At 43.3% G+C, this 23,570-nt stretch overlaps 1 protein-coding gene across 2 annotated transcripts in view; it reads left to right on the top strand.

Annotated features, from left to right (window-relative positions):
- Positions 1-613: 613 nt before the first annotated feature.
- MATK (megakaryocyte-associated tyrosine kinase) overlaps positions 614-23,570 on the top strand; it is a 37,767-nt gene continuing 14,810 nt past the window's right edge. Inside the window, exons 1-7 of one of the 2 annotated variants that reach the window (XM_063453308.1) lie at positions 614-696; positions 1,757-1,831; positions 12,576-12,689; positions 12,916-13,031; positions 14,601-14,820; positions 15,248-15,341; positions 16,107-16,172. In XM_063453308.1, coding sequence (XP_063309378.1) covers positions 1,823-1,831; positions 12,576-12,689; positions 12,916-13,031; positions 14,601-14,820; positions 15,248-15,341; positions 16,107-16,172 — 619 coding nt within the window. In that variant the 5' untranslated portion in view covers positions 614-696; positions 1,757-1,822. Of the gene's footprint in view, positions 697-1,756; positions 1,832-12,575; positions 12,703-12,915; positions 13,032-14,600; positions 14,821-15,247; positions 15,342-16,106; positions 16,173-23,570 lie in introns of those variants that run through there. The other variant, XM_063453309.1, reaches the window with a different exon arrangement.

Consider the following 23,570-nt stretch of genomic DNA (forward strand, 5'->3'; position numbering starts at 1 on the left):
TTTCACCATATTACACCCCACTGTCTGTCAATAAAACAATTGGTCTTGTTACTTTCTTGTTATTCAGCTCAGTGGAGCTAAACTCAAGAGGCAAAAATTGCCCAGAGCACCTGCCTTGCAAACACTTCTAACTGAGCTGCATTGGGAAGCCTGTGATTGGACAGTTATATGAAGCCTGGCTTTGGTTAAATATAGAAGCTTTGTAAAGGCTGCAGACAAGAGATGTTTATATAACCCAATTAAAAAAATGCATGCATATTTTCATAGGGGTTGTATCTACTAAACTATTTTTTTTATTACTTGGGCAGTGCAGTGTCCATTGTAGCTAAAGTTGTTTTGGTGCCTAGCCTGTCTCTTTAATTCATGAGTTTCTCCTATTTCATCCTTAATTATTTATTTTGGAATTTTTAGACATACAGGGTTATTCAGTAAAGGGAGAATTAAAAGAAAATTTCAAATAAAAGAATAGAGTAGCCTAACTGACCACATATCTAACTTTTCAATGACGTGCAAGAGTCACAAAAAAAAAGAACCCTCAAACGTGTTGCTTCCTGATTTCTAAAATTACTTCAAACATCCTTTTACTTTTAACTGGTGTCTGACCTGGCCCCATTCTACAAAATAATTTGCAAAAGACTCTGGTGTAACGACAGTGAGCTGAAAGCGTAATTTGCTGATTTACTTGGTGAGCGTACGGTAAGTTAATTTCTATTAACTTTAACCTTTTTGTTTTAATGGACTCAACGTGACTGTTAGAGATCTCATATATATTTACTGTCAGAATTATTTGCAATTCTGCTTACCAACGTGGGTAAAACAAATTCCAGCAGAACAATATGCTTCTTATTCAATATTTCTTAGATAACGTACTGCTTAATTACTGCCTTGAAATCTAAACTAAATTACTGAATGTTACTGGAATGGTAGACTCCACTGTCCGTATGTTCTGTGGGCATGTCATACTTACATGTATTTATATATATGTATATTAATATTTAAATTCAATTACTATGGGCCTTTTACAAAAGTAGGAAAAAAGAAAGTGCTAGTGCGCTTAAAACATATACAGACACCTCTAATATATAAAAGTGACTTGCAATATGCAAAACAGTGTTAATATTAAAAAACCCAAACAAAAGTGTCGTTAAAATGATTTTAGGGCAAAAGGCTATTTTTTTCCCCAAATTTAACATACATATTAAAAAGGGGCAGTCTAATCACCAAAACTAAAATTAGTGAATAAACTCTTGAATCGTTTATGAACTGGTAAAAATATATGTTCTACAGAGGTCATTAATTCACTGCATTTAAAGGTAAACTGTAATGAACAGGGCAATTCAGAAGCGTATTTAAGCTAAGATTAGCTTAAAAGACCACAAATTTACCAACTATATCTTAATGGGATCTATAAACAACAAGGACAATAAAAATAAACAATCGAAAAATGCCTTATTTCAATCAAACATCTAAGTATATATGTTCCTGCCTACCCCCTTATTTAAATAATTATGGTGGCCATTATACGCAAAATAACTGTTAAATAATTAGGTTAATACGTCTCTGCCATGTTTCATGACTTGTTTCTTTTCTACAACCAAAAACTATGGTAATCGTAAAAATAATAATATCCTAACAGAAGGGAAATTAAATTAAAAAATACCTTGTAATCACTAATAGAAAAAAAAATGTATGCTTTAAATAAATGTAACGTTAACAACCGCATTACTCTGTAACAGTTACTTCTCCTTAATATTAGGTTTCTTCTTCCTTGAAGACTGAAGGATGTGACTCATGACTGCGAAGGAGCTAAGTGTTCATCACAATGTCTTCTGTAAGTTAAGCACTGTGGTTAGTATAAAAGTCCACGTCCCACAGTACACATTCAGAACCAAGAATATTTCAGTGTTATTTTGCTGATATTCTGCAATCTTCTGCCAGTGGCCTTGCTTGCTGCTTGCTTCATCTGAGCCTTTGAATCTTGCAAACCACTTGTTTGTTAAGTCCTCCAGGTCTTGACGTTTGACAAAACTGCTGTACATTCTTTCTTGAAAACTTGTAGTTCCATAAAGCACACTTTACAAGACATATATATTTTCCAATGAAACTAGAAGGGACGGGTCAGAGTACCACAGTGCAAGAGTTTTTTGTTGTCTTTTTATAGTGTAATGTCCACTGTTGGATGGTTATGAACGGTGTATCGGTAGAACAAGTGACTGGTTTCTAGATTGGGATTAAGGCCTGTTCTGCTACAATGCTCTTCCCTTGACCTCTGCTACTAGGACAACCAAATTTCAACCAGATTTAGCTTTAGTATATATGAGAATTGCCAATCCATTCGGAATCTGGACATCTTCTACAGGGCCGTCTTTAAAATTGATTTGGCCCTGGGCAAGAATTTGATGGGGCCCCCTAACCCCACTCCCTGACATGCAATCACGCTCTCCACTTCCCAACGCAGTAGCGGAACCATTTTCCCATGCTTGCAGAGTCGTATTTAGCACTGAGTTGTGTTTGTGTGTTTGAATGGAAGCATGTTTGTGTATGGAGTATGTTTGTGTAAATGTAGGGGTGTGTTTGTATGTGGTGTTGGTGTTTGAATGCAAGCATGCATCATTGTGTAGGTTTTTTTGCTTGCTTTTTAAATGCTGGGTTGTGTTTATATATATTTTTCGTGTTTATGTATTGTTGACGTTTCAGTGCAGGACTGTGTTTGTATGTAGTGTTGAAGGTTGAATGCAGGGGTGCACTTGTGTGTAGTGTTGGCGATTTGAAAGAGATGTATGCACATGTACACATAGATTGCCACACAAACACACACACTGAAACACATGCAGATACACAGACATAAACACTGACACTCACACTAACACACATGCAGATACAGACTGACACAGATACACACACTAACACATACAGACACACATACAAACACTGACACATATGGATACTCAGACACACTGATGCATATACTGACACACATGCATACACAGATAAAAACACTGACTATATACAGATGCACACACAGATATACACACGCAGGTACACACACTGACAACATACAAATACATACAATGATAACATACAGATACATACACTGACACACATACAGGCACGCAGATACACAACCGGACACAAATGCAGAAACACACAGACCACATAGAAAAACATAGATATACTAAATACAGATACACCGATATACATACTGACAACAGAGATACATACTGACACACACACAGACACCCTGACAGACATACTCACACACATGCAAAGTTTACACTTTTACACACTGACAGACATACTGACACACTGACATTCTGTCAGACAAACTGATATGCACACTGACGGACAAACTGACATTCACAGACAGACATACTGATACACACAGAGGCCCTGACAGACATACTGACACACACAGAGACATAGTGACACAGACACCCTGACAGACATACTGACACACATACACACATACTAAGACACACAGACACCCTGACACCCTGACAGACATACTGACACACTGACAGACATACTCACACACAGACACCCTGACAGACATACTCACACACATACACACACATACACACACACATACACCCTGACAGACACCCTGAAACATACACAGACACCCTGACAGACATACTGACACACACACACAGACACCCTGACAGACATACTGACACACACACAGACACCCTGACAGGCATACTGACACACACACAGACACCCTGACAGACATACTCACACACACACAGACACCCTGACAGACATACTCACACACATACACACATAGTAAGACACACAGACAGACATGCAAACTTTACATTTATAAAGCCAGCCTCCAGCCCTACCTTATGGGTTCCCTGGGGTCCAGTGGCAGGCTGAGGTCGTTGGGAGTGTGAGGCTCCTGCACTCCAGCTCCCTCCTGGCGGCCTCCTCATCCATCCTCCCGCGCGGCTTCTTTCTTCCTGGGAGGAAGTGACTCACAGCAGTCACTTCCTCCCAGCCTGCTGCAGTAACACAAGGGGGCCCGGTCGCGCTGTTAAAGGGCCACAGCGCACGACCGGGCCCTCTTAGTGTGTGGGGTCCCGGTGCAGCCGCAGCACCGGCCGGGCCCAGGGGGCAAAAAAATAAATAATTTGGGCGGACAGCGGGGCCCACGGAGTAGCTGCTTTGGGCCCCCCAGGAGTGAGTGGGCCCGGGGCAGCTGCCCCGTTTGCCCCGCTTTAAAGACGGCCGTGATCTTCTATATAAACCTAAACTTTAGAAATCCCAGAGTCTTTACAAGCTGGCTTATGTGTGTGGAACCTCTGCTGGTACCTGTGAACCTACTGAAAGGCTTCCTGTTACCAGTGGCATAAATACAGGGGTCGCGGCTGCAACCAGGCCCGGCCCACCAGGGGGCCCAGCCGCCCTGCGACCTGGTATGTACACCAGTGTGGCCAGCCAGGAGCTGGCCACCTCAGGGCCCCCTGAGGCTGGCCCTGGTGTCACCGGGCTGGCGGGCGCACGAGGGAGCACTCTCCCCTCACGTCATATTCCGGCTCTGGCATCAGGGAGAGTGCTCCCTCGCGTGTCTGCCAGCCAGACAGCCAGACAGCCCGCCCGGTGACCAGCCGCCCAGCAGCACCACTGGACCCCTCAGCTCTCCCAAAGGTAAGGAGGCTGGGGGATTAAATTTTAAAGAAACATGTGTGTGTGTGTGTGTGTTAGTGTTAGAGTGTGTGTGTGTTAGTTTTTGTGTCAGTGTGTGTGTTACTGTGTGTGTGTCTGCTAGTGAGTGTGTTAGTTTTTTGTGTGTGTGTGTGTGTTAGTTTGTGTGTGTCCACGGATCAATTTTCGCACCGGGGCCCCATGTACTGCTACCCTAAGACTTTGCCAGCATCATGAGAAAACACAAATAGTGCAATAATGTCTTAATATAGAAAAGAGTCAATTACATATGTGTAATATATGCTCACAATTTAAAGAGCCTTTTTTACGATACAGCTCTGGACATGAAGGCTTATGTGCCTTTTTGGTGGCAGCAAAACTTCTTCTGGTGGTCAAACAAAATCCTTCCAATATGAGATGGAAAGCAAACTAGTGGGATATTGTAGTAAGACAAATAGCCCTAAAACGGTGAAGGTTAATATGCTCACCTTTACTTGGAGCCCAAAAACAGACTGGCTCCAAGTTTATGGACAGAATGCCAAATCTGGAGTGGCACAAACCCTCTTTTGTAAACCAATATGGAGAATACTAGGCCAGGAGTCACTTCGCTGTAATGTGTAAATAAACATTTATTTAAACAAAATTGAAATAAAAATGAAGCTAAAACTTTTATGAACTTTTAAAACGTTTATGTAGAAGTGATATCCTTTAGCCTTGAGACGCGTTTTGCCTTTCTGTGGGCTTTATCAATCAAACACATAGATTGAGATAGTTGAGTCATAGAAAGAATTACTTGTTTAAATGAGGGAGGAAAACTACATTTACTGCAGTTTAACATACATTTTCATTGCTAGCATATGCAAATATTTATGGAAAAAAAATGTCAAAGTCCTTCCTGCCACCTCTCATTCAATTCAACTGATTGTAACGTGCAGGAAAGCTGTCCATTATGAGCTTCTCCTGGTATTTGGCATAGCAACTATCAGGCTTGGGCTGCAGTTTCTGTGAATGTTTCTCTAACAAGCACTTCTCGCACTTGCTAGAGGAGTATAGGAATGCAGGTGCCCCAACTGTCCAAATTGAAGTGTGATAGCCCAGATTTTGGGGTGCTGTCCCATCATTTTGGGATGCTGTCCCATCATTTTGGGATGCTGTCCCATCATTTTGGGATGCTGTCCGGTCATTTTGGGGGCTGTCCCCAGCCAAGACCACATGAGCGCATCATTAGATGCACCCGTGCTGTGCTGAGGGTGCTTAGATCACGGAGAGAGCACATCAGCAGCATTCTCTGCATTGTCAGGGCCAGCCTGATTGTGTCTAGTGACAAAAGCTACGTCACTGGCGCACTGCCCAAGGCTTATCCACCCCTTTACCACTCTCATAACACCCACAGTTAGGAGTTATGGGAATGGAGTGACATATGGCACTGTGTTGTGGAGTAGAAGTGCTGGCATTGAAGGCAGCATGCCAACATCATGGGGGGAGATGTAGAAGGAGGTGTTTCGAAGGAAGCAGATCCAATCATAGTGCAGATGTAGAAGATAGGCAGCAGCTGGGGTGCATGTCATCATTTTATGAATCGCAGATTATGGCATAACTAAAAATGAGTGGCTGATTTATAACAAATTTACAAACAAACATATAATTTAACTAAAAACAAATATATACACTCACACCAGAAAAAATAAAAGGGTGGTGAAAAAGTTATGCTATGGGCAATGTTATGCTGGGAAACGTTGGGGCCCTGCATTTATGTGGACGTTACTTTTGCACGAACCACCTACCTAGAGATTGTTGCAGATTGTACACCCCTTCCTTGCAATGGTGTTCCCTGATGGCAGAGGCCTCTTTCAGCGGGGTAATGCACCCTGACGCATATTCCAAAATCTGTTAAGGAATGGTTTGAGGAACATGACAAAGAGTTCAAGATGTTGCCTTGACCTCCAAATTCCTCAGATCTGATTCCAATGGAGCATATATAGGATGTGCTAGAACAACAAATCTGATCCATGGAATCCCCACCTCGCAACTTGCAGGACTTAGAGGGTCTGCTGCCAATGTCTTGTAGCCAGATACCATAGGACACGTTCAGAGGTCTTGTGTAGTCCATGCCTCAATGCATCAGAGCTGTTTTGGCAGAATAAGGGGGACCTACACAATGTTGGGCTGGTGGTTTTAGTGTTGTGGCTGATCAGTGTATAATGACAAGTACCTAATTCTAATGTGAATGTGATTAATGACAATTGTGTACAGTATATCATGAAAAGTGTTTACATAGTCCAGTAATGAAGTAGTGCTCAGAAGATAAAAACTACCATAGAGTCATATAGTATTAACATTTATTTATACGGTACGTTCTCCATCATACAGATTGTGTTTGCAGTTTCCAGCTCATGACCAGGATGTGAGCACGAACTTTAGACACTCGGCCTCATTAAATCATTGTTTTACAGACTTCCTCTTTTTTTATCTGGTCAGAAAATGAAGGGAGGTTTATAGATATGCATAATAATAACTATAACGTTTCAAGCACTGAAATCCTGGTAACACCATTTGGATACATCCATGACACACTGAGAAAAAGAAGGTTCTACTAGTCTGAAGAACTGACATTCTGCATACAATGTGGGGAGTAAGTGTGAGTATCTTACTTATACAGGATTATTAACTAAAGGGAGAATTTAAGGTGAATTTCAAATTTAAAGTCAAAATACCCAAACTGAAAACATTATCTAAGTCAGTAACTTAAATTTGGAATTTACTTTGCATTCACTTTGAATTCTCAATTTAGTGAATAACTCTGATAGAGAAGAATTTTTATGGACAGAAGAGTGAATATGAGAGAGTTTATATTTTAAAGTAGACAATATGCTGTAAGCTTGTTAAATCAGGGCCAGTCTATGGGAAGGAATGCAAACTGTGTGACGCGACACTCTGTAGCGTCGCGTCGGGCACACAGGCGAGTCGCAAGTTATTTTCCCGGTGCCATGATGATAGCACTGGAAACTGTTCTCTCCCCTGACGGCTCGGCAGGACCGAAGGGATCTACCTTTCCGGCCTGCTAGCACTTTGCTGACAGCTGACAGGGAGGGAGGGAGAGAGGACACGGGGGAGCTCTAACCTGCAGCTCCGCAAGCTCGGAGCGCTGCCGCGGAAACCATGGCAATGCTCCGAATTTCGTGAGAGTGAACTCCTAAGGCTGCTAAAGTTCATTGTCACCACCAGGACTTCCCCACCCAGATCACCAGGGATTGCAGGAAATAAATTAATTAAATTTAATTATTTTTTTTAATAAAAAAAAAAGTATATATTTTTAAATTTGCCCTCCTACCCCCCACAGACCCCACACCACACAATAGCTCCCCCATACAAACACACTGCACGCCATACACACACACTGACCCCCCATACACACAATTACCCCCCCCCCCAATACACACACACTGCCCCCCCATACATAGCTGTTCCTGGGTGGGTGCACAGCGCCCAGGCGCTCTGTGAGTAGAGGCGCATCGCGGCGCAAGGCTCTGCCCCTCTAGCTCACCATGCCCTTCATTGCCTGAAGGCCCTCAGAGCTAATGGAAGGCTGGCTGGGCTGGAAAGTGAGCACACACAGGGAGGGGGGGGTGGGTACATAAGGGCACAGGAGAGGAGGTGGCTAAAAGGGCATGGGAGGGTAGGGGGACTTCATAAGGTCACAGGAGAGGAAGGGGCTAAAGAGGATACAGGAGGACACAGAGGGCAGGGGGCAAAAGAGGGCACAGGGGGGAATGGGGCTATGTAAGGGTGAAAGACTGCACAAATGAATATTTATGAAAATATTTTTAAAAATTGTGGGTGTTTTTTTACACACACTCAGAGACACTACATCCCCTGCACACAGAGACACACTGCATTCTCTGCACAGATGCAAACACACACTGCATCCCCAGCACACATTCAGAGACACTATTCACTACACACACTGCATAGCATAATGTGGTCGTGTTTTGGTGTGCATGCCATTGGCAAGGAGGGGGGACAGCATTTCATAAATTTTTATTTTTTACGGTACACCTGAGGTGGAGCTTAATTTGAATTATATCAAATGTATTTTTGGGTTAAAGTCCGTAGTCCACATAGCAACGCCCCTGGTTATGGGATAGAGCCAAAAGTGGAAGAGAATGGTTAGATAAGTCACACCGGGACATTTAGAAAAAATAAACAAACATACTGCTGAAAACAACAATGAATGCACACACACACACACGTCTTACAAATACATTCTTGCACTTACCAACACATTTCATACAAAATCTATTCAATAACTGTATCTGTACACATTAATATTATACACAAATACTAATTTGAATTCACACACATCTGTAAATACATTTCTGCATTACAAATACATTGACTCTCTGCAAAATACACCCAGCTTACATGCAGTTCATACAAAGCTCTTTAAGGACAAGATGGCACTGGTTAGGTGTTTGGAAAAAGAAATGTCACTGATTAGCAATTTTGGGACAACAATAACACTGGTCAGCAATTTGGGCACAAAAATTGCACTATTTGGACACAGAAGTGTCACTGATAAGATGGGGACAAAGATATTTTGAGACTACGCTGGCACTAATTAGCTATATGGTATCAGAGAGATGGCACTGATTAGCTATTTTGAGACAAAGATGGCACTGGGAAGCTGTATGGGGACAGAGGCCACACTGGAAAGCTGGGCACAAATATGGCACTAGTAAGCTTTTGTCGGGTAAAGCTGGCACTGTAGGAAATGGTTGACATGTGACCTGGGTTGGAGGTGGAGTGATTTCCATAGAAAATGGGTGTGATTAGAAATGTTATGTTTGTAAAGGGGAGGAGTAAGCAATATAGCCGTGGGGGGGGGGGAGGCGCCAAAAATATTCTTGCACCCAGACGTCAATGACCCTAGGATCGGCCCTACCCCGATACACACACACTGCACCCCCCCACCCCACACACTCACTGTACCCTTCACACAACCTGTCCCCCCTCACACACACTGCACCAAACCACACACACACTGTACCCCTCACACAACCTGCCCCCCACACACACACTGTACCCCTTACACATACACTGTACCCCTCATGCACAAACTGCCCAACACACTCACTGCACCCTTCAAGCACACACAAACTACATCCTTCACAAACACAATGCACCAATGTACACACACTGCAACCCTGTACACACACACACGCACACTGCACCCCTCACACAGACACATATTGCACCCTGTGATGAAACGCCTTTTCTCACTGGATTTTTAGGTGACAAGCTGCCCTTTTCCCCTGGCTGTTGGAGGAACCTGATTGCCAGCCTCCTTCCGCATGACTATGGCCCCTGGGAGATTTGGCCCTTTAAAGACTATTTTAGCAGATTGGATTTTAAAAGACTTGCTGCCCCTTTAAATTGTATTGGAGCAGTTCTGCAGCTTTAAATTGGCACTTCGGATGCAGCCGAAGTGCCGAAGTAGTCGAAGTGACCGCCATTTGTCAAACAAACACATGGCGGCGGCCATCTTTGTTTATTCGAACGAGGTCAGCGGTATGTGTAGCCAAATCCATGGAACTTTAATCGGCTTCACATTTCAACGAACACCGCTGACCCTTACCTTCTCCTACACTCCGTTTTCAGCTGCAGAGACTAAGTCCCGTTCGGAAGTTTGAACTCACTGCTATACTAAGCTAAATGCACGAACGGCCCCGGTTCGTCATTTTTCTGTGTAAAATAGACCAACAGCACAGCCCAAATCTATGGAACTGTTTTGGGCAGGAAAATGTGCTTGTGGTCGGTCATAAAGGACTCCCAGCTAACTTTTTATCTACTGGGGGGATTTGTATGATTTTTGGTTATGTTTATATTTAAAGTATGCTGATTTGTGTGAATATGATGCATATTTTTCAAAGTTACAGTATATGTATGAAAAGTATATTTTTCCTGCCTGTGATAAATTACATTAACCCATTGTGTGCAGTAATTATATCACAGGCAGAGGGGAGGGATTGTATGTTTGTGCTGGGTGTGTTTTACGTTTTCCCTGTAAATGATTGGTTGTACTGTGTCCCACCCTGTGGGATGTCCCCTTGCATGGGGACTTGCATAAAAGCCAGTGTGTGGTCATTAAAAGTTCAGATCATCTTGTACCTTCATGAAGTTTCGGCTCATGTTTGGGGGATGGGAGAACTACACTCTGGGGATTGCTATAATCACTATACTCCCCAGGGTATGATCAGTAAGCTCTGCTAAGAGCTTGTTCCTGTTCCTGCTCTCTGGAATTCGGAGAGGTTGACCTACTGGAAGCTGTAACCTGGTCTTGGGTCCAGAGTTGGTGGAGACGGCGAGACCCCAACCAAGCTGCAGCAGTTCATGGGAGTCTACAGTGGTTATGGTGTCTGGCGGAATGTTTGGAGTCCTCGGAAAGCACTAGGAGCATCCATCAACGGAAGGTAGCAGGTCGGGGTGCCAGCGGTTCCGTTACACACCCCTTACACACACACACACACACACACACACACACTACAGCGCCTATCCCGGCAAACCCCAGGAAAGTTGTCAAACTGTTCTTAAACAGTTTGACTACTTACCCTGGGAGAGGACTATGGCACTACTGGCACCATAACCACTACAATGTAATGTAGTGGTTATTGTGCCTGGATTGTTTCTTTAAATAATCTACAAGTGCCACTCCCAAGGTTAGGGCCCCAGTATATGCCGCAGCACTGTACATATATACAACCTAGACATTTTTTTGACTTGGGATGTCTTGGAAAAATATTGAAATATTAAGAGGGCGTCTTGAACCTAAAAAGTTTGGGAACTGGTGAATTAACCGATAAGAGGGACATGTTAAATGTGTATAAAAAGTAATATGTGATAGATATAAGTAGTGAATTTATCAAGAAACGATAAACCAAGTAAAGAAAGCAGCACGTTGGGAATGACGCAGTTAGATTGCCTGTTGCCAGCACCCTTTGACCAATTCTAATTCTGACATTCTGACACATCTTATTTTTATAGTCCTTCAGCCATGTATGATCAGGAGGATGTTGGTCATTTGTGCACACGCAAGCCTCCTAAGGTCAGTTTAAACCAGACCCACACTAGGATCCTTGTTAAGTGAATTTGTGATTATAGTATTATGCAATTTTGACTTATTCATCGTTGCAATCCCTAAAGGATTACTGCAAGTACCATGACCACTTCATTGATTTGAAGTGGACATGATGCTTAGAGTGCAGTGTTTTGCTTTGAATTGCAGCACATACATAAAACCCTTCACTGACAGAGGTATAACTCTGATAGCATTATTAGCCAACCAAGAACAAAGATCTGAACTGGCTAATGTCAATTCTGTGCAAAATTAGAGTCTGACGCCAGAACCCACAGCATGCTGGCCCCAGACAGCCTATGGTGACATGCCACTCTGCCCCTGTGCCACCCCGTCTTCCTTGGCATCCGTCCCTACCCGGCAAAGGGGAATGACGTCAGCAAAGGAGAACTTTTTTGTGAGGAGTGGGGGGCGTTTGGATGGGTTGACCAGTGCAGAACGGGTTACTAAAACAAACACCAGGTTGGAGTACCCCTTTAATTATCCTAATCCATCTATACATTCAAATACATCATTTGCAATAGGGTAGTCCGTATCTTCATCTCTTTGAAAAGTTTTCACTATGCTTGTCCAATCTAAGGTCTACTAATATGTCTGACTTTTCTGATTTTGTCATTTTTTTTTTGAAAAAATTGGTTTCTCTCTTGGTAGAAGGAAATCATTATTATGGATTACAAGTATTGTGCATGATGCTACGTTTGCTAACCACTTCTCTGGCAATCTGATACTGACTATAGTACATGATTAAAAGAAAATTAAAACCTTAAGTTAAAGTAGATGTTTCTCTATTTTATAGAAAGGTCTGCAGCCTGGGATGCAATGTATAGCGAAGATTGACCACACCAAACCTAAACCAGAAGAACTATCATTTCATAAAGGAGACCTAATTACTATCGTTAGCACCTGTGAGGTAAGGAGAATATGTAATATTTAAAGTTTTTGTGACGCATGTGCAATATGTATTTTAAATATTTTTTCTGACTTATCTCAGTAAAACAACTCTTAGCTTCCGTAATTATGCATGAGTGTGAACTCCTATTTTTTGTTTATATATAATATTTCCGGTCATGTTTCGTGTCATTGTTATTGTCTGTTAAAATCCACATGGCCAATATTTTCCCTTTTTTGTCTGCAAGAATAAAGGATGGTACCGAGCCCATCACCATACCAGCGGCATGGTCGGTCTTATTAACTGTAACGCATTACGAGAACGACCACCCATCAAAGTGGATTCCCGACTCAGCTTAATGCCGTAAATATTTAAATATTTAATTCTTCTTCCAAGTGTTCATGTCTTGGTTAACTTTCTGTAACTATCTCCGGTTTCAATTGTATTTACACTCCCTATTAATCTCTCCTCACTTTACAGCACGTAGCTCATCTCCTATATTTTTTACGAAGATTTTATTATCATTCCCCTTTCCTTCAATGTCTTTATTTCCTTCTACAGCTCTCTATATAAATTTAGCTTCATACCATCGCAGCTTACACATGCACAATTCATTATGTTTAGAAGTAATCTGTGTGGTGCAAACAAATATTACCGGGTTGAAAACAGGAGGAACATAATGCCTACACAACAACATTCTAAAAAGATGCAACGTTACAGTTACAATATTATTTACATGGGAAAAATCACATATGGGTATAAAAAGTGTTTTGAAAAGGAATCTAAAGAAGAGTAGTGGGGCTCTCACCGTGGAATCCAGTAGAACCTGCAAGGTACATTGAATCGGTGACTGCTCCCCTTTTACTTTTTTGCACTACTGTTCAAGGTATCCACCTTGAGAGGACTGCTAGAAGAATTTGCAGTTCAGCCTGGTGTGGAAGAATTCCAGGGTGCCTGCCAATCAAGCAGACCAGTCAACTAAGGGCACACCATGCACAGAGTACTGTTTCATCGTTCTCTGCTGGGACCAAGTACATGGGTGTAGAACAAGCTTTTATAATAATCTTTTTGCGCTACTCTTTTTGGGTACTCTTTTTGGTATCCTTTTTGTGAAGACACCAGGAGCAATGTCAGTGTGGCCGGACAGGACCTTGAAATGGAGACTGTTGGGAGGCCTGTGGTGTTTTATAGGGTTTTTTTTTAACGTTATCTTGATACGTAACATACTAACTATTTTGTTTAGACATAGAAACTGACCATTTCAGTATTCATTATGCTTGTTGTAACCCTATTTACACAATATGCATCCCATATAGCTAAATAACTAGAGTTAGATTACAAGAAGACACAATATACAACAGACACGAAAGGCAGAAATTGCCTCCTTCCCCCAACATCCACCAGGGGATCATGGTCTGTAGTTTATCCAAAGTCAAAGTTCTGCTCATCACACGAGATGATTGGAATAAGCCATACCATGGCTTCTATCAGTGTATTCACAGCACTGCTGACTGTTTTGTGCAGGATAGGAGAGAGATAGATGTCCTTGAGTGTTTGGCTATACGCTTTATGTGTACTTTGCACTGGTGGTTTTAGATGACATCTGAGAGGTGTGTAGATATTCTTACAGCTGATTTAGTTATTGCCAGGATGAAAAGTTGATATAGTACATATAGTGCTATAGTGACCCCTAGTAACAATAAATTTGAGTATTTCTGCATATTTTATGCAGTGATATTAGGCGTAGGTGGAAACATTTAGTATTCTCAGCCAATCCAGTCAATTGTACAGATTTGTCTACAAATGAATGTTATGGGACCTCATAAATTGAAAGGCACTTGGGCAACAGTAGCAAAGAAAGCAGTCATAGGGGCTTGATTGTTTTCCCTGTCTATAACTTCAACCTAATTGTTTCTTCTAACTGTACTCTAGCTGGTTCCATGGAGCCATTTCTGGTGAGCAAGCCATTCAGAAGCTTCACCCAAGAGAGGATGGATTATTCTTGGTACGCCAATCATTCCGACACCCTGGAGACTATGTCCTGTGTGTGTATAACAAAGGCGAGGTCATTCACTACCGGATCTGTTACCAGGATGGGAAACTGAGCATTGACTACAGCCATAACTTCAGCAACCTCATAGACTTGATAGAGGTAACATATATTAAAATAATATATGTTATATGAGAGTTTCATTGACGAATGAAGTAATGGCAAAGAGAGATTTACTTGATTTTTTTTACATACCAATCCAAATTTTATTATTGCTTTTTCTAGTTCAATAAAACAATTATTTCATATGTGAGAATCCTGGTGGACTAATGCTATCAGCTCAACCATAGCAGTTGTGTTGGTGATTTTACTGGTAACCAACACGAGAATGGACCATGAGTTGTGAATCCCATTATACCTCTGGGCACAATCTGAACCAAAGTTTTGTCAACCTTAGTCAGAAGAGCCAAATGGTGGAAAAATAAAATTGTCCAAGGGTTAAGATCGATGAGTGTGCCAAGCGCAATAACAACAATATTTGTGCCCATATTACATGGTTTTGTTTTACGTGGGCAATTTTCTTTTCCAGTTTTACTCCACTTACCAAGGGGTTCTCTGCACCAGGCTACTGAAACCAAAACCCAAAGAGGGAATAAAATCAGCAGAAGATGAACTTTCTAGAGGTGAGTAAGTCCACTTTGGAACCTTTAGTACCCTTTTTTTTGGTGTAAATTTTTATTTTTGTTGTGCGACAGAGGAACATACCGACTTGGCAAAAAGGCATCTTTAGTACCCTTTTATCCTCAAACTTGGCAGCCTCCTAAATCCTCTTCTTGGTTGTTGGCATTAGTTAGTGTTATTAATATTGACATTATAAGGGCCATAACAGCTGGTATAGAGACTGACACAGTTAGTGCTAGGAGAATGACCAGGTATCCTTCTGACATCAAAAACGGTAGATTGAGAAGACGATCTCTTCTGGTTATTAGACAAACCTGGGTTCTGGATAATTCATATATGTATTTCTACACTATTCTCAACTGCAACTTATGCAACCAAAAGGCCCTATTTATAGTTTTATTTATTTTGTTTCTTTATTTTTGTACTATGTCAATAGTTCATGCAGCCGCAAGGCCTTTTCAATGTCATCAAGGGCTAATTCAGTAATAATTTAGCTTACGTTAAAGTCTGTTAAATCACACATAATTTGGAGCTTCACGTTATCATTGACAAATTTTAATTTTACATCTATTTTCTGCTCAGATAATTCCTTATAGCCAAATACTAAATCATCTACTTACCTATACGTTTCTCAGACGCCCTATTGGACAACTGACTAAATTTGTTACTAAATTATCTTTACAAACCTCACTGTCTCTGTCACTTTAACAATCTGTGGGTTTTGTTTTTTTATGAATTTCTTCCTTCCCATGTTGCTATCTCAACAGCTGGTTGGTTGCTCAGTTTTCAGAGTCTAAAAATTGGGAAGAAAATTGGACAGGGGGAATTTGGAGGTAAGTCTATGTACCTTTAACTTTTGACAGCCGACATTCATTCCTCTTGTTCCCTTATGATTTAGTTCTTCTTCTGGTAGAAGTTGTTTGAATATAGTAAGAGTCGACTCTATTATAAGACATTTGGAAATTAAGCAGTATATCAGATATGTGGTTTTACCTCTTGCGACACAAGTGGTTCTAGCTTAAAAAAGTAGCGACATCTATGCTAGCAACAAAAATATGTATTTTTGGCCTAGCCTGTTTGTAAAAATGGACTTCCAAGCGATACAGTGTACATTTGAGTTCTCATAAAATGAAGCTATATTGATAAAATGCAATAATTAAAATGGATTCTGCATGTTCTGACCCAATGTAGGCATTAAGCAAGATGCTCTCACCGGAAACATAAGTCTACATTTTAGGCGATTTTTAGTGCGGGGATTCAGATAGTTCAGGTGACGTCTAGATTCCCCTAGAGCAGGGCTAGACACTCTTCGACACTCCAGATGTTGTGAACTACATCCTCCATGATGGTTTAGTAGCATTATGGCTGTAAGGGCAATATGGAAAATGTGGTCCATATCTGGAGTGCCAAGGGTTGCCAACTCCGGCCTTAGAGTTTATCCGGTTGCATTGCATTATATTATTCACTAGTCTATTATTTGCTCTTACCTCCTATATCCCAGACATGACTCCACTGGCCATGCTGTCTGGGTGTCAGATTAAGAATGAAGATGGTGATCAAAGGATTTAAAACCAAGTTAAAGACCAAACAGGCACATTAGATCAAGAGTTCAGTCAGCTTATGTGTAAGGGTGGGAAGAGTAAGGAAGAGATATAGAGGTATAGCTTAAAGGGACACTTTAGGCACCGTAACGGCTTCATCGAAATGAAGTGGTCATCGTGTACGGAGTCCTCAGACGCCATTCTTACAATCAGTTTTAAACCGTTTTTAATGTTTTGCTGCTAAATAAGAGTCTCCAACAGCAGCCCATCTCCTGTGTGCTGCTCAGGCTAACGAGAAAGCATTAGCCGGAAGAGCAATAGGCTGTGACTGTCTGAGAATGTCAGCTAGCCACTTTCAGTCTATCGCAGTACCTATTGCTGGCTAGAAGGACGTTTGTAATCTCTTTCCTAGACATACTTCTAGCTGTGGGTGGCCAGGGATCCTTATTTAGTGTTAAACTGCTTGAAAACGGTTTGACGTTGCATGCAGAGACCGGGTCAGGGCCAGGGGACTCTGAGCGCCATATCTACTTCAGTGAGATATAATGGTTATATTGCCAACAATGTCCCTTTAAAATGGGCCAAGTGAGGAAATGAAATTTAGAATACCTATGCCATCACACCTAATGTTGCCAGATTTTAATTTGTAAGTAACACAGTAAAGAGGAGGCACCAAGTCCTGCAATGGCTTTTTCTCAAGAGGGATCTATTCTCTAAGTTGGGGACAGCATTTTGTCAGCCCTGTGCCAAAGTAGAAACATACTGTGATGGTGCCTGTGTGTATGTAGGCTGTTTGTGGTAATGAGTGTGTGTGTGTGTGTACTGTCTGAAGTTGTGTGTGTGTGCTGCTTGTGATGTTAAGTGTGTATGTTGGTTGCTTGTAATATCTTTCTGTGTGGTTCGGGCTGTCTGTGGTATTGTGTGTATATGAGGCCTGGCTGTTTTGTTAAGTATGTGTGTGTCTGGGGATTGGTGAGTGTATGTGGTGTGTATGTGAACTGCTTATGGTATTTGTGAGTGTGGTTTGGCAGTCTATCTGTGGTGTGTATGTGGGCTATTTGTGGTATTGTGTGGGCTGTCTTTAAAGTTAAGTGTGTGTGTGTGTGGTGAGGGCTATAAGTTTGGTGCCTGTGGTGTTGTGTGTGTGTGTGTGTGTAGGGGATGTCTGTAGTTTTATATGTATGTTGTGTATTGTAGGAGGTGATAGCAGGGATGATGTTTACTAAAACAAACTTGTAAAAAAAAAAAAGTATATTTTGCTCCCCTTGCCTACCTCTGTCCAGGGATGGGGACATGACTCCTCATTAATCCCTGGTTGTCTAGTGGTGAAACTCGCAACCTTGTATGGATGTAGACACATTCGCACCATTCCAGTGCTTTAGAAGTGATGAACCCTACATATCATGGAACAGAGTGCATCTGTAAATGCCTGATTCTAAATGTATCAATTTTATGTCTGTTGTGGACTTTAGGATCGTGTCTTTCGAGCGGATATATAAATGTCATGGTCCGCTGAAGGGTGCTATATCTAAAATCCAAGGCATGTTACAAAGTGGTTTTGGACATCGCAGGGTTCCCTTTCATTTACTATAGGAGAGAGACCTGGGTAAAAGTCTAGATGAGGAACAATGGAAGCGGATTTTTGCAAAGTGTCACACTGTGTCAAACTGTATACTGATAAATAAAAATAGCCAAAAATGCATATCTACATGGTATATGGACCCAGTACGGCTCAGCCACTTTAACTAGGTCTATCTACTCTGTGTTTTCAAGGCTGTGGTCCGAGGGGCATATTCTTCTATATTTGGTGGATGTGATAAGTTTGTTGTCCTTTGGATGGAGATGTTCTCCTTAATCATCTTTGTTATTTAACTTTTGGTCCCTGATCCTGCTTGGTACTATGCCTATAGTTTAAGATTAAGAATGAAGATGGTGATCAAAGGATTTAAAACCAAGTTAAAGACCAAACAGGCACATTAGATCAAGAGTTCAGTCAGCTTATGTGTAAGGGTGGGAAGAGTAAGGAAGAGATATAGAGGTATAGCTTAAAGGGACACTTTAGGCACCGTAACGGCTTCATCGAAATGAAGTGGTCATCGTGTACGGAGTCCTCAGACGCCATTCTTACAATCAGTTTTAAACCGTTTTTAATGTTTTGCTGCTAAATAAGAGTCTCCAACAGCAGCCCATCTCCTGTGTGCTGCTCAGGCTAACGAGAAAGCATTAGCCGGAAGAGCAATAGGCTGTGACTGTCTGAGAATGTCAGCTAGCCACTTTCAGTCTATCGCAGTACCTATTGCTGGCTAGAAGGACGTTTGTAATCTCTTTCCTAGACATACTTCTAGCTGTGGGTGGCCAGGGATCCTTATTTAGTGTTAAACTGCTTGAAAACGGTTTGACGTTGCATGCAGAGACCGGGTCAGGGCCAGGGGACTCTGAGCGCCATATCTACTTCAGTGAGATATAATGGTTATATTGCCAACAATGTCCCTTTAAAATGGGCCAAGTGAGGAAATGAAATTTAGAATACCTATGCCATCACACCTAATGTTGCCAGATTTTAATTTGTAAGTAACACAGTAAAGAGGAGGCACCAAGTCCTGCAATGGCTTTTTCTCAAGAGGGATCTATTCTCTAAGTTGGGGACAGCATTTTGTCAGCCCTGTGCCAAAGTAGAAACATACTGTGATGGTGCCTGTGTGTATGTAGGCTGTTTGTGGTAATGAGTGTGTGTGTGTGTGTACTGTCTGAAGTTGTGTGTGTGTGCTGCTTGTGATGTTAAGTGTGTATGTTGGTTGCTTGTAATATCTTTCTGTGTGGTTCGGGCTGTCTGTGGTATTGTGTGTATATGAGGCCTGGCTGTTTTGTTAAGTATGTGTGTGTCTGGGGATTGGTGAGTGTATGTGGTGTGTATGTGAACTGCTTATGGTATTTGTGAGTGTGGTTTGGCAGTCTATCTGTGGTGTGTATGTGGGCTATTTGTGGTATTGTGTGGGCTGTCTTTAAAGTTAAGTGTGTGTGTGTGTGGTGAGGGCTATAAGTTTGGTGCCTGTGGTGTTGTGTGTGTGTGTGTGTGTAGGGGATGTCTGTAGTTTTATATGTATGTTGTGTATTGTAGGAGGTGATAGCAGGGATGATGTTTACTAAAACAAACTTGTAAAAAAAAAAAAGTATATTTTGCTCCCCTTGCCTACCTCTGTCCAGGGATGGGGACATGACTCCTCATTAATCCCTGGTTGTCTAGTGGTGAAACTCGCAACCTTGTATGGATGTAGACACATTCGCACCATTCCAGTGCTTTAGAAGTGATGAACCCTACATATCATGGAACAGAGTGCATCTGTAAATGCCTGATTCTAAATGTATCAATTTTATGTCTGTTGTGGACTTTAGGATCGTGTCTTTCGAGCGGATATATAAATGTCATGGTCCGCTGAAGGGTGCTATATCTAAAATCCAAGGCATGTTACAAAGTGGTTTTGGACATCGCAGGGTTCCCTTTCATTTACTATAGGAGAGAGACCTGGGTAAAAGTCTAGATGAGGAACAATGGAAGCGGATTTTTGCAAAGTGTCACACTGTGTCAAACTGTATACTGATAAATAAAAATAGCCAAAAATGCATATCTACATGGTATATGGACCCAGTACGGCTCAGCCACTTTAACTAGGTCTATCTACTCTGTGTTTTCAAGGCTGTGGTCCGAGGGGCATATTCTTCTATATTTGGTGGATGTGATAAGTTTGTTGTCCTTTGGATGGAGATGTTCTCCTTAATCATCTTTGTTATTTAACTTTTGGTCCCTGATCCTGCTTGGTACTATGCCTATAGTTCAACTGCTTGGTAGTATGTGTGGCGAAACCGAACTCGCCACGTGTCCTTGGAGGGGGCTGCTTGCCCGCCTCTTGCCTTTGGACTATGGACCAGACTTTATGGGAATGTGATACCCCAGATAGCCATACCATGGAGCCTATCTATATAATGAAAGACTATGGGAAAGACTTTAGCTCCATGGCAATTGTACTGTGTGAGTAGGATCTGCGCGCTATTCGGTAGTTTTGTGCGTGCAGATCCCAGCTATCTGGGGATAGGTGAAATGTCTGTGTGTTATGTGTAAATGTGACTTTATGTATTTTAAAGTGTTTTATGTTGTTTTGCAACCATGTGGTTAATGGAGTCTGCCTTTAGTCCTGGGTAATTGGATTACTTCTCCAATTAACTCCAGGGCAGAAGGGAGGAAACCAGGGTGCATTGTGGGGATGTTTTTCTGCCAGCCAGAAAGGAACAAAAGATACTTTTAGTAACTTTTTAACCCCTGGTCGGATTCATGCCATTTTTTAATATGTTGTTCCCCTGAATGGATTGATTGTGGATATGTATTTTTATGTGAATGTGATGTATGGTTTTAAAGTTATGAAAGTTGTGTAAAAGTATATGTTACACTGTATGCATAATGGGATTATGTGTCACACTAAGGGGAGGGGATGTGTGGGAGGTAACATCTATGTCATTGGTTCTTTTATGCCTCCCCCTGGGTGTGGCCTGTATGTGTTAGTTGGAAATAAAAGCCAGGCTGGATGAGCCAGTCCAGAGTTCCTGTTTTACCCTCAACTTGAGTCCTGTGTCTTATTGGGGGAATCTGCTACAAGGGATTGCTATGCTAGGCATATTCCCTTGCTATAATCACTGAGCTCTTGTAAGAGCTTGTTCCTGCTTCGTTCTGAAGGGAGATAGCTGCAGCCTGCGGTGCTTATGGTGTCTGGTGGAGTGCTTGGAGTCCTCTGGAAGCGCTAGGAGCATCTTTCAACGGAGGTACCCAGTCGGGGTGCCAGTGGATCCGTTACATTGGTGGCAAGCGGTGGGATGGCGTCCTAGTGCGAGGTAAAGCAGCTCAGAGACACTGTTTGGATTTACAAATTGAGGGCAACGCTAGCACTCGTGCAGCGCCCCTGGGAGCAGACTAGTATGGAAGGTTCTGGCTCTGGAGATGATTGGCTGGCCGAGGTGAGGCAGCGAGTGGCCGAGTATGGGGATGATATACCCATGGAGACACGCCGGGTGATCTGGAACCAGGTCATGGCCGAGCGAAACACAAGGCTGGACCGAGAATTCCGGTTGGCGAAAGAGAGGAAGTATGCTCAGCAGCAGGAGCGTTACAGCAGCCGAGTAGAGGCTGCATCCGAGGAGGTTAGCCGTCTTTCCCTGAGGCGGCGGGAAGAACCCGAAGTGGGGGTCCTCATAGACTGGTCCTGTGAGGAACCACAACAGGCAGGTAGAGATGGGACCAAGGTCTCTCCACCGGGATGCTGGGCAGCCGGCCCAGATCCCCAGCAGCAGCCAGAGTTGCCAGGTGGGGAAGCAGGTGGCCCTTACTCACAAATGTTGAGGGGCCTCACGGATTGGTCCTGGGAAGACTCACAGATGGCAGGTGGAGATGGGACTGCGGTCTCTCTACCGGCCCTACAGGGATGCTGGGCAGTCGGCCCAGATCCCCAGCGGCAGTGTGCGTTACAGGGAGCTGAAGGTGCCGTTCTTGCTCCCCAGCGGCAGTCTACGGTGCAGGGAGAGGAGCCTGTTATCCCCTCTCCCCAGCGGTTGAAGGTGTGTAAGGGAGAGGAGTTTGTTATTCCCTCTCCCCAGCGGCAGCACAGCTCACCAAGGGGAGACAGTAAGCCCCTCACCAGCGCAGATGGGACCGTGGTCTCTGCGCCCTGCCTACAGGGAGTACAGAGGGTCAGCCCTGCTCCCCAGCGGCTGAAAGTGTGTAAGGGAGAGGAGTTTGTTACCCCCTCTCCCCAGCGGCAGCTTAGCACACCAAGGGGAGACAGTAAGCCCCACACCAGCGCAGATGGGACCGTGGTCTCTGCGCCCAAGTTACAGGGAGCTGAAGGGGCCGTCCTCCCTCCCCAGCGGCAGTGTGATTTGTTGGGAATTGGGAGCCCAGGCTCCATTCCCCAGCGGCAGAGTATCCAGCAGGGAATGGAGAGCCCAGCCCCCTTTCCCCCTCAGCAGGACTCTGTGCTGGGAGGAGAGACAGTCGGTCTCCCTCCGCAGAGACGGGAAGTATGTATGGGAGAGGAGATTGTTACCATCTCTCCCCAGCGGCGGATCATTAATGTACAGGGAATAGAGAGCCCAGTCTCCATTCCCCAGCGGCAGAGTGTTCTAATGGGAGAGGAGCTGGTTACCACCTCTCCCCAGCGGCAGCTTAATGTACCAGGGGGAGACTGTAAGCCCCACACCTGTGCAGATGGGACAGTGGTCTCTGCACTTCCAGCACAGGGGGTAGGGACGGTCGGTCCTGCCCCCCCACGACAGGGCTGTTTAGCCAAAGGGGAGACAGTCTGTCTCCAGCAGCAGAGCTGTGTACCCAGAGGGGAGACGGTCGGTCTCCCCCTCCCACAACCAGGCTCCAATCAGGCTACTTCAGTGGTAGCGCTGGCACCAGGGCAGAGTACCGCTGGTCTCTGCCCACTCAGCAACCCACCAAGGCAGACTACCAGTCCCCCACACAGCCGTGGTGAGGCACCTGGACCTGGACAAAGTTCTCCTCTACCCAGGTGTAGTAACCAGTTATTGTGGGTGGGAGGTACTGCTGTTTGTGCTTCATGGGTGGGTTGCTGGACTAACCAGGGCACGGACCGGCAGGAGGTCAGATACCCTGTTAGTCTGGGGGGTAAAGGGGAGAAG

This window comes from Pelobates fuscus, chromosome 5 (genome assembly GCF_036172605.1).
Source record: "Pelobates fuscus isolate aPelFus1 chromosome 5, aPelFus1.pri, whole genome shotgun sequence".
Lineage (NCBI taxonomy): Eukaryota > Metazoa > Chordata > Amphibia > Anura > Pelobatidae > Pelobates > Pelobates fuscus.